Source organism: Pyxicephalus adspersus, chromosome 6, assembly GCF_032062135.1.
Source record: "Pyxicephalus adspersus chromosome 6, UCB_Pads_2.0, whole genome shotgun sequence".
Lineage (NCBI taxonomy): Eukaryota > Metazoa > Chordata > Amphibia > Anura > Pyxicephalidae > Pyxicephalus > Pyxicephalus adspersus.
The window spans coordinates 54,643,447-54,658,640 of record NC_092863.1 but is presented as its reverse complement, the minus strand read 5'-3'; the positions used below and the strand labels follow the sequence as shown (position 1 = coordinate 54,658,640).

The window sequence follows — 15,194 nt, the reverse complement described above, 5'->3', positions numbered from 1 at the left end:
AAGTATAAATGAAAATAGTGTAGTCTTAAAAGCAGATTGTGGTAATTTTGTAGATTGACTGCATTTTAAGGTGATTTTTTGTATCTATTCTAACAACGTTTAAGGTATTCAGACCAGTATTCAGTGAGTTAATGGAAACTCTTAAAGGGCTAGTTGTTCAGCAGATTTTTCAAGAACTGGGTCTGTTCATGGGCCACTGCCAAAGTGATAGGTTTAATTGTTGTTTTTTTGATCATTTATTATACAATAGTGTAAATATTTCTTAAGTAAATTAAGAAAACAGTTGGTGGATGAGAAGAGGGGCAGCCGGTAAGCAGTCAACCACACAATTTTCTCATCCACCAGCGATTTCAGTTGTTTTCTTTGAATTTACCTAAGATATATTACCACTATTGTATAATGCTTGGGACAACATATTCCCATCACTCTACCCAATAAAGTCCAAGTGATAGTAGACTCAAGCAGTGAGGAAATCATGGCCCACAGTTGTTGGTAATTCAGATCATCAAATCACAATTCTTTCATTCTAGCCAAGAAGGCACTTGTTCTTCACTTGTTCAAATGTTTCTCCTTTCAGTGGCCTGATCTTTTGTCCAAAGCCAGGGTAATTCACCGGTTTCACCTAAACCCCTGAAAGTATAGAGCATTATAGGTACTAAACACTCTAACAAAGGGCCAAAACTCCAAGAACAAACAGATTTAGGGGAGATTCACTAAATTTGCTTTATCACCTAGTTTTGACCCAGCAACAACACTACCATTCAATGTCTGATTTTTTTTTCCGCAGACAAGACAGACTCTCAATTCAGGAATATTAAATAAAAAAAGACATTTATTTCTTCTTCTGCTGCTACTGTAGTCATATAAAATGGAGATGGGAGTTTCATTTTCTTGAAAACGAAAAACAACCCAACATTACTACCAAGGTATCCATCTCCTGTTTCCCTTCTGCATGCAGTGGTTTCATCCACCAACCACTACATTATTACAGGACACAGAAAGTGTTTAATTTCTGGGGGAAAAAAATCAGCTTGCAACTTTTATTCAATATAGCTGGGTGCAGTGCCAGAGCACATGAAACATTTACAGTCAAATTTTGTATTGCGATTTTGGTAACACTTTAATGTTATGCGTGTAATCCAGCAGGGTGACATACCTAGATGTACAGGATTTTCTTTCTACTGGTCATCTTGGAGGGTCTGTACACTACAATACAATGTACTTACCGATGTAATCACTGATGAACAAAAAATCATGTTTAATACCCATCAGTAGTAGTAATTGGGTAGTCATGTTTTTATTGTAAAAAAAAAAAAAAATCAAATTACAATAAACTTCTTTGATAATCAGTTTCTGTATGATTAACAAACAGAAGATAAACTGTACTACGTGTGATCAATATACAGTTTTGGTAATTTGCTCTCACCCCTTGTAGTAGTCTGCTTCTCCAAACCTTTCATCTCGACCATCCCTAGCACTGTGCTAGCCTCTCCCAAACCACAGGAAGCCAGCTGGTCTGTAAATGAAAGCTTAAAGTATTCATCAGACCCTCTGCTCTAGAACACATACTTTAGAATTTCTGATGGTATACATTTAATATATACCAGTGTATATGTATATAGTGTTTGTATGGAGGGTAAAGTAGTCAATTTTCTCTGTTAAAATGTAACCTTTATAAAACCCCCCTTTTTACCTGTAGCATCAGCTCCATTACTTGGTTGCACTGTATATAGTTTGTCACAGGGCAGACTAGTAAAAGCTCCAAAGTTTGTAAACAACCTAGAGGCCCATTCTGTCTTTATCTAGCTGTGTAAAGTGGTGTGTAGCCACACTATGGTACAAAGCCATGGTAACAGCATTGCAAATGTATGCACAGTTAATAAAGATTAACCATATAGTTTATATAAAATGTCCATGTTTTATATACTACATTTCTAAGCAATACCCTGTTGTCATTGTTTCCTCCCTTTTGGGCAGCCAAGTACAAGTAGGCTTATATATACATTGTGTATATGCCTTTGTATACAAAAAAAAGACACCTATTTAAATGTTTTGTTTCGCAGAGAGTAGAACTCTTCTGAATTGTGTGACAGTCACAGTAATTATCTACTTTCACAAGCCAACTGCCAGTTGCTTGGTGAAAATTAAATATGTTTAGGCCCAAAGCCAGTCAATATAGTGCCACTATAAGATATACAAGTTTTGCAGGTCTTTTCATGGCCCCTAAACACAAACATATTGTGGTCTTTTGGGGCAGTTGCTGTAAAAGATCTTGCTGCCTCCAAACTTCAATGTTGCAAAAAATATCCATTTGCAGCTTTAAAATGGGGCTGGCTCAAGCTTTTCCATCAGTGATTTGATCCAGGTTGTACCATTGATGAGCTTTGTAGTGGCAATAATGTATTCTGTTCCCCCATCCTCCAACTGTGACAGAAATCGAAGGGCAGCAATTTCTGCAAATGTCACTCCACCAAGGAAAAAGATGAGCATCACCTTGTTGTCCCCTTGCTGACCTGCAGTAAAGACACAGACATATTATTGTACAAAAGATTTGTATGAATTCCCTTCCTCTGTCAGCCATGTTCAAAACCCTAATTATGGAATAACCTGAAGAATTGAAGCCGGAAGCTACAGCAGCCTAATTCAACTTGTATGTGACTCTTATTATATCTGCCCAGGCATGGAAGTTCAACATTACTTTTTCTTTCGCCTCCACTCGGGCACAGGGAGTTCCTGGGATGTCTAAAAGCAGTTCAACTGGGAGAGGGGGGAGAAGGAGCCACAAACTCCAATAATCCCCCCAAAAAGAATTAAACATTTCTTGCAGAAGCCAGAAAAAAAAAATAGTCAAACATAAGACTTGCAGCCTAAATTGAAGTCACACAGGAAGTTAAACTTCACAAAATAAGAGCCTGCTAAAACCAGGAGAATAATGGGAGATGAAAATATTCTAAGCCAAGAAACTTATGGTTGTCATAACAATGAGAACAAATAAAACCCAATAAAAATTTATGGTAATTAGCAAAATAAATTAAAAACAGAAAATATTGAGACCTTAAGAGACCATGCCAATGGATGAACCACATGTGACAGGCCTTCACATGGACTCACAGATGCTCCAGACCTACCAAATTCAAGGATTAGTTACAATACGCAGATCTTCTTTGATGAGAAGTTTTCTCAGGATAACATAACCCTCAGACACCCGAGGCCATCAGGGCCAAAGAATATTCTACAATAGGCCCACCAAATTCAGTCTGAATGGCTAGTCAAGGAGGGTGGTAGGAGATAACAGGGGTAGTACAGAAGCCACACAGTCATCGGTGGATTCAAACCTTCCAAACAATATTTGTACTTGTACCCAATTAGGTAAAAAATATAGAAGGATGGAAATGACCCACACCTAGTATTAACCACCTCAGGATTAGGCACACAAATAGGGGAGGAAGCAATGGTATGGATTCTTCCTTACTACCCAGAAAAAAAAACAGAGGCTACACTTGGTGAAAGGAGTAAGTAAGGGTCAGATGAGGTCACTGACAAAATACCAATGGCTCCAAATCTGAACAATGCTCTGTGGCCAACTTGTGCCAAAGATTTACCTTCACACCAACTGATAAGGAATAGGGATGCAGCCAAAATCTTAACATCCATCATTACCATTAAAATGGAACAAATACCGATGGCTTTGAAGCCAAAATTTTATAGACAAATTGGAGATATTTAATCCTTTCCCACATTATTACACACTTGGACTTATTTTCTTTTCATTTTTACACAGTAAATAAATGATAGTGATGCAAATAGCAACTAGAATACATTTTGAAATCTAACTTACAATCAGAAAAGGAACATATATTCCTTTTCTGGTTATAATAGGATTCAGGTTATAAAAGTTACATACGTTTCTTCATTAGTCCAGGAGGTAGTGACTGCCGCTCTTCAAACTGGGGTCCAGGTAGAAGTTTTAGAACCTCCTCAATGCTTCTCCAACCAGGTCTGACTAGTATTTGTGCCAGACGCACACTGAGAGGAGAATAGCCACTGTACACATAAGAGATGTCATTGGGATTCTAAATGTAATAAGAAAAAAAGTAGACTTACAAAGGATACATTTCTATACAAGTCATATGGCAACAATCAGATAAAAGTAAATGAAACATTGCTATGAATCCTCTACAGTACAGACTAAGAAGTGTATGCATAAAATATGAAGTCAAAGGTATAATGGGGTGGAAGATTGGTGTTAGTGCTCTGAAAGACCAATCGGAATTCATGTAATCTGAAAATATTTGCTTAGCTGTTATGGTGACCACAGGCTACTTGCAACTAGCTTTCAGATCTAGAAAGTCTCAAGGCAAAACATTTTTTTTCTTAGTTTTAGATAAACTTGGAAAGGATTACACTTTGTTTAGTTTTTACTTCTGTTTGTGTTATCATAGGTGAGACTCACTCTTTAAACACTGGTAACCGAGAAAGAAATTTAGGGGAAATCCAACATCTTACAGTTGTCAAGAAAAAATGAACACCCAATAAAGCCCAATTAGTACTAAACAGGGATTAAAAAGGTTCATATAGAGCCTGAATTTAGGGGACTTTTAGATTGGCTTGATACAAATTCAAACTAATCTAAAAAAATTGCTCAGTAAAGCAACACAAAGCTCAATAATAATGTGGAACTCCCACTTTGGTTTAGTGTAGTTATATTCATGAAGACTTGTGACTGTGGGCTCTCTATTTTGCATTTTAGATTGGGCCTTATTCAGTTTTGCACTATGTGTCCCAGCTTACCTGCTCATTGACATCATCCATCCAAAGACGTAAGGTCTTCCTGATGGTTGGATAATTGTTCCTGCTGCCAGTTTGGGATTTCAAAAGCCCTGCTTTTTCCAAGTTGTGCAAAGTCAAAATGTGTTGATATCCATAGGTCTGCAAGATGAGCAGCAGGTTAAAACACAGAAAGGAAGAACTGATGAATTAAAATAACCTAAATGGCAAAAAAAGAGTCCTGTCTATGCATATCACTTACAGACCCCAAATGTAATGGCAACGATTGATAGATCAATGACAGGCTGGCCTTATGACTAATTTGCAACACCAACTAAATACCACCAGACTTGGCTGAAATCTTGTGTGCAGGTGATTTCAAAAACTGTTGCAGACAGTTGTACGTTGCAGTCCAGGTTGTACATTATACAGTCTTGAGCAGTGGTCTCCAACCTCTTCGGACTTACAGACTCCAGACCGTGCATGCACGAGGACCTGTGCGTCACTCAAAGTTGAAGAAACTTCCCTATGAGGGATGTCATGATGGCAGAACCTGACCAGGCTCACACCTGGGAGAGTGGGTGGGTTGTGTTCAGAGACCCAACCCGCCTATCACCCTGAGGTTGCGATACATACAGGGGACATGGTCCACAGCTCTGGCCAGCGGACCACAGGTTGGGTACCGCTGGTCTCCATGCTTTCGTGGCCCAGCTGTCAGACGGCGATCCTGAGAACAGCACTTTCTGCACAGGGCTGTATGTTACATACTTCTCTACCAGCTTGTATGAGGAATATGCAACAGTGAGAAAGATGTAAAATGAACCACAGTTTTCAGCAGTCAGGAGTATGTAATGTACAGTACAGCTTAAGGAGAACAATCGTAGGCTGTGTGTAACATGCAGCCTATGGTAAAGATAGTAGAATGTGTAGTGCATTAGTGGTCAAGAGTATACAATGTACAACACAGAGAAACTGAAGAATTCAGGATTATATAAGCATACTGTGTACATAACATACTCCTGTATATTAAATCTCCCTGACCTGCAATCTATTCTTTATGCCTCTGTGAGTATATTCCATTACTTAGAACAAGCAAGCATAGGAGATTCAAAGATATCACGAATGTGTGATTTTCTAGCCCATACTAGCCCAATTGTCTTTTCTGTTTCCCAGCAGCAGTTCACAGAAAAACGTGTAACTCACCTGCAGAATCTCCCTTTTGTAGAAGTCCAGCACTTTCTGTTTGAGTCCAGTGTTGCAAACAGACTGAAGGCAGACTAGTCGTAATATCTTTATCAGGGGGTCTTTCTTTGCAATACAATCTTCTATGTATGGATTTACCTGGTGAAAAACAAGGGCAATGGGAATTTTTGAGATTTTTTGAGAACACCCTTTTATTTCTTAAAAATAAAAAAGTAACTTCCTTTGAGATTCAGGTTAGTCTCATTGAAAAAAGCCCATTGAATGGTTTATAATAAATTGTTTATTTATTCATGCATTCTGGTCGCTAAGTAACATTTTTGAAGGCCAAGATTATATACACAGGCCATCTTGGTTCTGGATATTCTGGACAAAGGATTCAATATTTTTTAACATTTTAGGTGTTGTAAAATAGAACCAACCTTATCAGTGTCAAATCCGGACATAAATTCTTGCTCCACTGTTAAATTATCAAAAAAACTTTCTGAAGCTGGAAAGAAAAACAAGAAAATCTTGGTTTAAAAGGGAAACATGGGCATTCATTACAGATCATACTAACATTTGTCTTTTTAAAACATGAAACCGCAAGTTTAATTTAAGTTAAGTAACAGAATTTGATTTGGTTATCAGCCTTTTTAAACATCATGTAAAGCAATGCTCACTCAGCTAGGCAGCCAAGTGAGATGCATATATGGATGATGCATGTAATATTATATATATTTTATCTGTGTATTTAGATATCTTCCTGAAATTCAGCAATAATCAAGGACAAAGATACAAAACGGTGGGATGACTCAGTATCCATAATTTATTTACTTTACAGGGAGCGTAGAAAAATGTGCCAAGATGTCAAACCAAACAATCATGTCTTTTTTTAAGACAAAATGGTTTGTTAAAGCCTAAAACTAGGTTAATTGGAAATCTACCCTAGCAATGGGGCTTTGCCTGCACTGCAAGGGTTAAAAGCTAGTTTTTGCCATGTATACTTGTAAAAAGTAGGATTACTGTCCTCATGCCCTGCTTCCTCCTCTGTGTGACCCATCCACCAAAGCCTCCTACCTAAGGCAACCTAGGCAGCAATTCCAGACCTACAATTTGTCCTACTATCATCCTACACCCTACAAATCATAGTAAGATGAAGACACCGAGATCCTGCGATTTAAACCTGCAAAGATAAATCCACAGCAAAAACAGTTTTCTTAATCAGCCTTTACCACAGGAAAAGTATCGTAATTGTATATAGGAAATAATGAAAAGCTGTAAGTATGGTTCAGTTCTATAGAATTGAGGTGGGCATGTGTAAAGTGAACCTGTGCTTAGCAAAGGCTAAATTTACCAAACAATAACTTGAAATGTCATAATAACAAAGAATAAGCAGCTATTTTAAAGGAGGAAGTGTCAGTCAAGCACTTTTTGGTTGTGGAGAGTTATAGTGGTGGTGTCACCACACATATATATGGCCCCATAATTATCTGCTACTACTCAAGGGACCCCATAATTATCTGCTACTACTCAAGGGAGGGGGGGGGGGGGGAACAAAATGTGTTTAGGTTGTCCTCCCTTGACAGAAAATGCATTGCATGATACATGCATGTCCAAGTCAGAGATTTATTAAACACATATCTCTTCTCCAATATAGTAGTTTTCTCACTGACCAGACCATCTTCGCTATAGACTCCTCAATATAAATGCACAAGATTTAGCAGCATGCCAGGCAAGCAAGAAAAAAACATCATTAGGGTAAAGCAGTTCTCTGTGAATCGCCCCAATGACATCAGCCTTGATCAGTGTAAATACTTCAGGCCAAGCGAGTTGATAATGCTACCAACAAGTGAAAAATACACAGAAAATAAAGGGCAGTCACTGGTCAGAGCTATGAAGTACACTAACTAAAAGAAACATAAAACTGTGCTTCTTGTTACCAATACAAAATGTACACAAGACATACAATAATTTGTTTTTCTAAAATAAAATAAGAACATTTACTTGTTATTTCCTTTATGAGTTCAGCAATGGATGTATGGTTGGCTAGAGATGCTCTTTCAGCCTGCATATGAGGCAGCTGCAAGACAAACTGCTTGATCTCCCCCACAGTTTTTGCATTGTGTCTCCCCTAAAAAAAGAGAAAAAATACAATTAGGGGAAATGTTTTTTTTTTAAACTAAAATGAAAATACTACTAAAATACCAGCAGCATTAGTTTTCTTTCCTCCAATTAGTCCAACAAGTAGGAATAAAGCTAGTCCTTTGAAAGGAATCCATTTTTTTAATGAAGCTCATTGTCTTCATTCTGTGGCAGCATGGAAAGCATTGAAAACCCAGTTCTCATAGTCACAGTTCATGCCAAGTGTTTAAAACAGCCCAAGAGACAATATGACACTGTAGGTGAAATAACTATTACTGAAGAAACAAACTCTATCTGCTTAAACTGTGGCCGAAAGCATCGTCAGAACTCAGAATTGCCAGTAAGAAAAACTCTTGCAAGTCTGCCCGAGGTAAAATACAGTCTAGGGACAATTTTGTACTGAATAAGTCTATCTCTAGCTGGATGTAAAGGACAATTGCCTCACATCCTCCCAATCCATCTCCGGACATTCCGGAGACCAAGCTCACCTACAGGACCAAGATATGGATGTGGTTGGGAGAATAGAGCCAGTTACATTTTTACAATCCTAATAATTGTTCTTCACTTCTATCAGCTGACCAGTAAATAAAACAAGTAGCCATTGCTGAAAGCCCAGTGTTCTTCACAGCCCCATTTGGATGGGCGCAGCACCTGTGAACATTAAATTTGTCATGCGTTGCCCCACCAATTACAGCTTCTTCCCACTCAGCTTAAAAATGTCTGTGGAGAACACTAAAGCCCGTCCTCTAGAAGAACACCAGACTGAAGCAACTGACCTTTGGCACTGGCAAAATCCACTAAGAAAGCCAAATAACCTAATAGTTTTAATAAAAGCTACTTTAAGTTATATTTATAAACAGCCACAGTCAGTACCCATTTTCAGTGGCTTTATTCTGGCATTTGCATAGTCTACTAGTTATGGCCTTAGCAAAGGCATTGCTAATGTTCTTCGCATCTGCAAACTTAAGCAGTGAAGCGACTGACATATTTTAGTTTGTGATTCCTGATAACAGGACATGTTTTAAACGGCAAAAGTAAAAGCACAGACATCAAAACACAGTTGGATGCGAGGCATCGGTGTCAGCTGACAGGTCCCTATTGTGTGACCAATCATATTTAGGCCTATGGATATACACTGAGAAAACCTTTAGGGCCAGGTTAAGGGGGAAGAACAACAGCAAATAGACACTGCAATACTAGAAGTAGGCAATATTTGATAGCTTTAGAAAATTAAAGCGGATGCATTTTGAAAATTTAAGAGTAATAGTTTGAAACATTAGGTTACACTATTGCTTCTTTAGCCTTTTATGTCATATTTGTAATGTTAATTTTATATTTTATAGTTTCCAAACAAGGAAGTCCTGGTGGGATTATTCAGCGTATACAAAAGTATAATCACCTCTGGAAAGCCAGCAAGTTATATCCTTACCAGTACACAGATATAATCAATGGCAAAGTTCCTTACGAAGTGCAATGAAAGGGTTAATAAGATACAATCATTACTTTAGGGCCCATTGCTGCAAGAAATATACAGCTACCAGTGGGACTGCAAACCTTTGGTGTGACTGTGTTGGGCAAGCCTTGGCATGCGGGCGATAATTACTTTAAGGTGTTAAATCTGCAATTACAGCAGGGCAACAAATCTCATTATCACCTTTTACTGACGTCTTTTGTTTAGTTCCAGTATTTAGGCAAATCACCTCTAGAAGATGATGTGAAATTAACCTGTGACAATACCACAGTCACAATGCTGCTTTAGCCCTATAACGGGTCCTAATTCCCTAAAATGATTTAGCAAACTAACCTCTGAGCCACTGTGCTGCCCAATAATAGGAGTCATTACTATTTTGTTCTTCCAGTATGATATATGAAAAAAAGTAGTGCAGGTTGATTGGAGCAATTACTTGAGTGCAACACACAACGACACAGGCCCAAGCCTATGAGAAAGCAGCAATATCACCACAGCATGGAAATATCAATAAAACATGCAGTTGAGTAACCGTATCATAGAACAACCACAGCCTGACAATAATGCCCATTTATGCTGCAGATAGACAAAAGCCCTTATGACACCTCAAAAATTATTTCATGTTTTATCTTAAGCAAATAAAAGATCAGAAATGTCTTGTCACCAGATTGTTAGCATATGAAGCTCCACATTTCATTTTTAAATTTGAAATTGGACAGCATTACAATTTCAGAGACTCAATATCAATTTGTTTGAATATTTGATAGAAAAAAAAAAGTTACCTCAAAAGCGGCAGAGATAATCTTGGCCTTTTTACTGAGCACTGAACCCACAGCATTAAAGTTTTTGTCTCTGATCTCAGCGTAGAGCTCTTCTGCAGAGTTAAGCAGTAGTTTCTTGGGCTCTGTAGGTAAATCCTTCCCGCCTTCACCCTGTTTCTTGGGAGCAAATTTCTCTGGAGGAAGTTTCACATGGCCTGTGTAAGCAGAGACAGATTTTATTAAGATTGGGCAATGGGAACATTTATAGCATCATAAAAAACAAAGAAAATATTAATATGATCTTTTATTCATAAAGTACCAACATATTAAGCAGCAGTATTCTCCCTAGGATTTTTTAAAATGGGTGGAAAGAAGCTGTGTGGGTGGCAGCCCTTGTATTCTGACCCAGGTTTTCAGTAACCACCCTAAAACTGCTGGGCGCGGCACCCGTCTAAAATGGGCTAGGGAGAACACAGCACAAGAAATAGGGGCTGCAGATTTTAAACCTGCATAAACTCGCAAACTATGACAAAGGTGGAGAAGGGAATTAATTTACTAAATTCTAGGAGACACAATATTTGTATACCCCATATTACATGTTAATACCCACTGCAACAACTGCCCTCTTTTTGAGAGAATGTTAGTGGACAAGATAAAGGTATGAACTGTGTTCAATGTAAACATTTTTTTACAATTATTTGCTACAACTTTACCCCCACCCCAAACACACACACACACACACACACACAATTGTGTTCTCAAAGTGAGATTAACCAGAAACCCAAATTTACTGGTGCTGTGGGTTTCCATTACCCATTAACTAGATGCCATATAGTGCAATGCTCTATAATTCATGGCACACATTTTAAATATATATTCACAAATGTATGTTGGTGCTAGCAGCCATAAAAGTTGTCAGGAGCAGAACTTTTTAACAAAGGCTCACAGGCTGTCATTTTCCCGAGTATATGTGCGGGATAGCAGCTTGAATCCAAGTCCAAGCAATTTTACATTTTGTATATTATTGCAGCAATACACAGAGTCTAATGGCAAACACACAAATCCATTCTTTCTGTTATGTACATTTAATGATTGCAAGATATCTTTTATAAACCACAGCCTGGGCAGACAAAATCAGTTAGCCACAAGACTGCCCAGGTGCCGTTTTTAGTAAGGGACAGAAATGTTTCACAGCAGTGTTGTAAAGCACATGTGAAGACATAAGTATACTATCCACATACACTATAGTCTTTCATTCAGCATCTTAGAGAAGTGCTGACACTTACTATTCTGGATGCCATAGACTTCATCAATAAGCCCTTCATAAGTCAGCTGTGTTGCCAGAGGTGTCAACAAGTCCACATTGCGATCCAACAGCAAAAGGGTGTCAAATACTGGAGTTATCTGATTGTGGCTACCTCCGAGTTCTCTCTTCATTCTAATCATCATGTTTGCAACATGCTGTAAGAAGACCCTTATTATAATTTTGATGGTGACTGAATACAGCAGATTTACCAAAGTTTAAACACAAACACTTCAAAAGGTGCAGGTATCTGTATACCCTATTTTGATCTAGCTGTACAGGAAACGGTATTCTCCATAGGCAATACCTTAACCAAATACTGTATACTGTATAAATGATCCCCATTCAAAAGCCTGGTTAAGACTTACCCTGGCACACTCTCCTTTCCCACAGATTTGAGGAATGGTTCCATATAATGCCTGAAGAGTTGTCAGCCCTTTAGCTGCATGATAAAGAGTGGTCTGATCATTCTCCAAATAACATTCCTGAAGAAAATAAAGACAAAAGCTACAGACTCGTGTGCATTTACAATATACGCTTAAACTCTAAGATAATACCCAACCCCTCAAATAACACCCCCAACTAACTCTAAACGTGAACACCTAAAGTGACACCTTGAAACAAAATTCATGTATAGACACATTTTTATTTTAGACAGAGCAGGGATGGATCAGAATGTCCATTTTTTCTGTTATCCACAACTCTGGTAAAGAATTTCCCCCTCATTTCCAAACATCGGTACAACGTGAACAGGGGCTCAAGCCTTCACCAATTCTACTAAAAGAAACAAAAAAAAAAAAAAACACACAAACTTATTTTTAGTTCTGGTTGTGTTGCTGTTGAGAATTTTCTTTCACTTCGTGTTATAGGGACACTAAATGAAAGGAAATCAAGCAGCAGACCTCTTATATCTTGGATCAGTAAGATGCTTTTAGAGTACAGTAAATATCCTTCAATCATACGGAGTAATACGTTTACACACGAGGCAACCAACAGATAAAACAATGCAGGAATTTTTAAATTCTGAATTTGGTTTTGCTTTGTGACTGCTCGTGTAATATAAAAGAGTGCTTTACCAAAGATTTATTTACCTTAAAAGCGTTCTCAGATTCCATAGACAACAGATCTCCATCAAAGGGAATCAAATTTAAGCGATATTCCTCCCGATGAATAAAAGATCCATGAACCCCAAGATCCTTCAGCCGCTGTTCACACAGCAAGCTACGGCGAGGTACAAACAAGATGTGAAAGTCCCGTTGTGGAAATCGTCCCTTATCTTCTCTATGGAAAAGAATTAATGAAAGACAAGAGTTTAATCAGATGTTTTTTTTTTTAAACAATAAACTCCTTCTAACCCCGTGCTAGAAAACGATTGATTAACCGAAGGTAATACTGACCACAAGGGATAAAAAAAATTTGTGCAAAATGTATGCAGTAAACGCCTTTTTAAACTCAGTTTTTTCAATATAGATGTAGTACTGAAATATTTATCGTGCAGAGAGGCCCAATGCACCGACCCACTCCACAAGATCCAGGCAGATGTAGGGAGGTGCAAGGTGTGCTACTGCTGCTGGGGCCCCAGATTAACCTCAGCCAATGGGGGCCCTCACAGAGGTGCTGGGTCAGTTCAGGGGTGAGAGCAGAAAAAGCTGCTGTATGTGCCAGTTTTTTTATTACATGAAGTTCCCTATAAAATAGCAAAGTTTCACCATCTATTACTGTGCCAATCTAGAATACACAAGGACACCAAGATTCACACATCTTTTATACTCACACAATTTATGCTAATTCCAGAGTTCAGATTCAAAAGTAAATGTTTCCAATGTGAGGTAAATCTTAGACAGAGGTCACTAGTATAAGAGTCCCTATTGGAAGATCTGTTCTTTACTTTTGTAGTGACAAATTCCATAATATGCTCACCATCAGTCCCAATGACAATATTCACTAGGACAAACAGAAAGAATGAATCTCCCAACAAACCTAATGATGGTTACAAACCTTCCCAATGATAAAGTACACTTTGGCTTTAGAAACCCTTATACATTTTATATAAAACCCCCATAGTGGAGTAGGTAAGGATTGGGTGATTTCTGTTTTCTGTTTGTTCTAAGTTGTAGTAATAGTAGATCAGTGTCATGACAGCAAATCATACAAACCTGCGAATGTTCTCAGCAATAATGTCCATCAGTTCAAGCTTAGGTCGGACTAAAAAAATGATGTTTTTAACGTCAGATGATGGCAAAGGCCCCGACTTCAGTGTAAACATTTTTTCAACTTCATGTTCCTGAAAATGAGAAAAAAATAGATTTTATAAAAAAAAAAAAAAATAAAAAAAAAAGTGTAGTAAAAAGTAATAATAATTAATAAAACAGAACAATACCTTCAAGAGAGAATACTGTGCTATTAATCCAAACGGTCCAGTCAGATATTCATCCCACACAATAGCCTACAAAATAAAACACAATTTTTATATTTCAGTGTAAGTTTAGGGCGGCAATCGAACCACCACTCCATGGGTACATTCTACCCGCTCACCACTGATGTCATGGCCATCCCTGAGACCTGGAAATGATTTAAAGGATTCCTCTGGGGTAAAAAAGTTTGAATACAAAGTCATATAAATATGTGGGGATCTCTTCAGCATTGGGGATTTGTGGTATTGCTAGAATAATAAAAATATTGTTGTAACTAATCAGAAATCCACACATACACAGTACTGCACTATAATGGCACCTACAGATCTCTGTGTGGATTACACCATGGACAGCCATTACTCCCATAGACATGAAGACGTTCCACTCTATTATCAGCCCGCTGTCTGGTATGAGGAGCCTTTGTTATATAGGAAATTACCCCATCAATACAAATCTCTATCCAGGGGGATGTAGGGAGGTGCAAAGTGTGACGCTAAATGGGGGGGGGCCCACACTCTGACCCAGATGAATAAGGGGGGGGGGGGGGGCAAACTTAGACCCAGCCAACTAGCCATAGAGACGTTAAGTCACTTCAGGGACTGGGGCCCCAAGTCAGTTCTACACAGGGGCCTGAGGGTATTTAATGGCCAGAAGAAGCTGCTGCGAGGGCCAGTGCTAGATAGGAGGGGAGTATTGCAGCCAGAAACGCCATATTTACCACTACCCATGGAGCAAAAACAATAACTCAGCGTTGGTCGTTACCATTACATACAATAATCAAACCCAAGAAAAAGAAAGTTTTGGTTTTACACTTTAAATAATAGCGGGCGTCACTAATGTAGCCAGGATAAGAGCAGAAAGAACCCGGGAAGGAGAAATGAGACAAGCCCATAAAGATGTCAATCCCTCACCTTACTGCCGGCACATTTATCTAGAAATTCCCGCAGCTCGATCCTCATCGCCTCCCGTAGAACATTCATGTTCACCCGGCCACAAGACAGATGAGACGCCATGTTGAATCTCTTCCTGACAGGCACACTCATGTGACTGGTCATGTGACCGCAGTGCGGACAGTCACCACTGGGGGCGTGTGGGAGCCTTCTTTCCTCAGCTTCGTCTGAGTGTAGTCTTACGGGCGGAGAGGCGTCACGTGATCA

General features: G+C 38.6%; 1 protein-coding gene across 1 annotated transcript; it reads right to left on the bottom strand.

Annotated features, from left to right (window-relative positions):
• Nucleotides 1-814: 814 nt before the first annotated feature.
• On the bottom strand, nucleotides 815-15,088 carry VPS33A (VPS33A core subunit of CORVET and HOPS complexes). The gene is made up of 13 exons (XM_072415843.1): nucleotides 14,949-15,088; nucleotides 14,004-14,069; nucleotides 13,780-13,907; nucleotides 12,715-12,904; nucleotides 11,992-12,108; nucleotides 11,607-11,781; nucleotides 10,342-10,535; nucleotides 7,954-8,080; nucleotides 6,390-6,457; nucleotides 5,971-6,108; nucleotides 4,792-4,929; nucleotides 3,905-4,073; nucleotides 815-2,513 (listed from the first exon to the last, which is right to left on the bottom strand). Exons 1-13 carry the CDS (start codon nucleotides 15,078-15,080, stop codon nucleotides 2,320-2,322), a joined length of 1,836 nt encoding a protein of 611 aa, XP_072271944.1. The 5' UTR covers nucleotides 15,081-15,088; the 3' UTR covers nucleotides 815-2,319.
• Nucleotides 15,089-15,194: the final 106 nt, after the last annotated feature.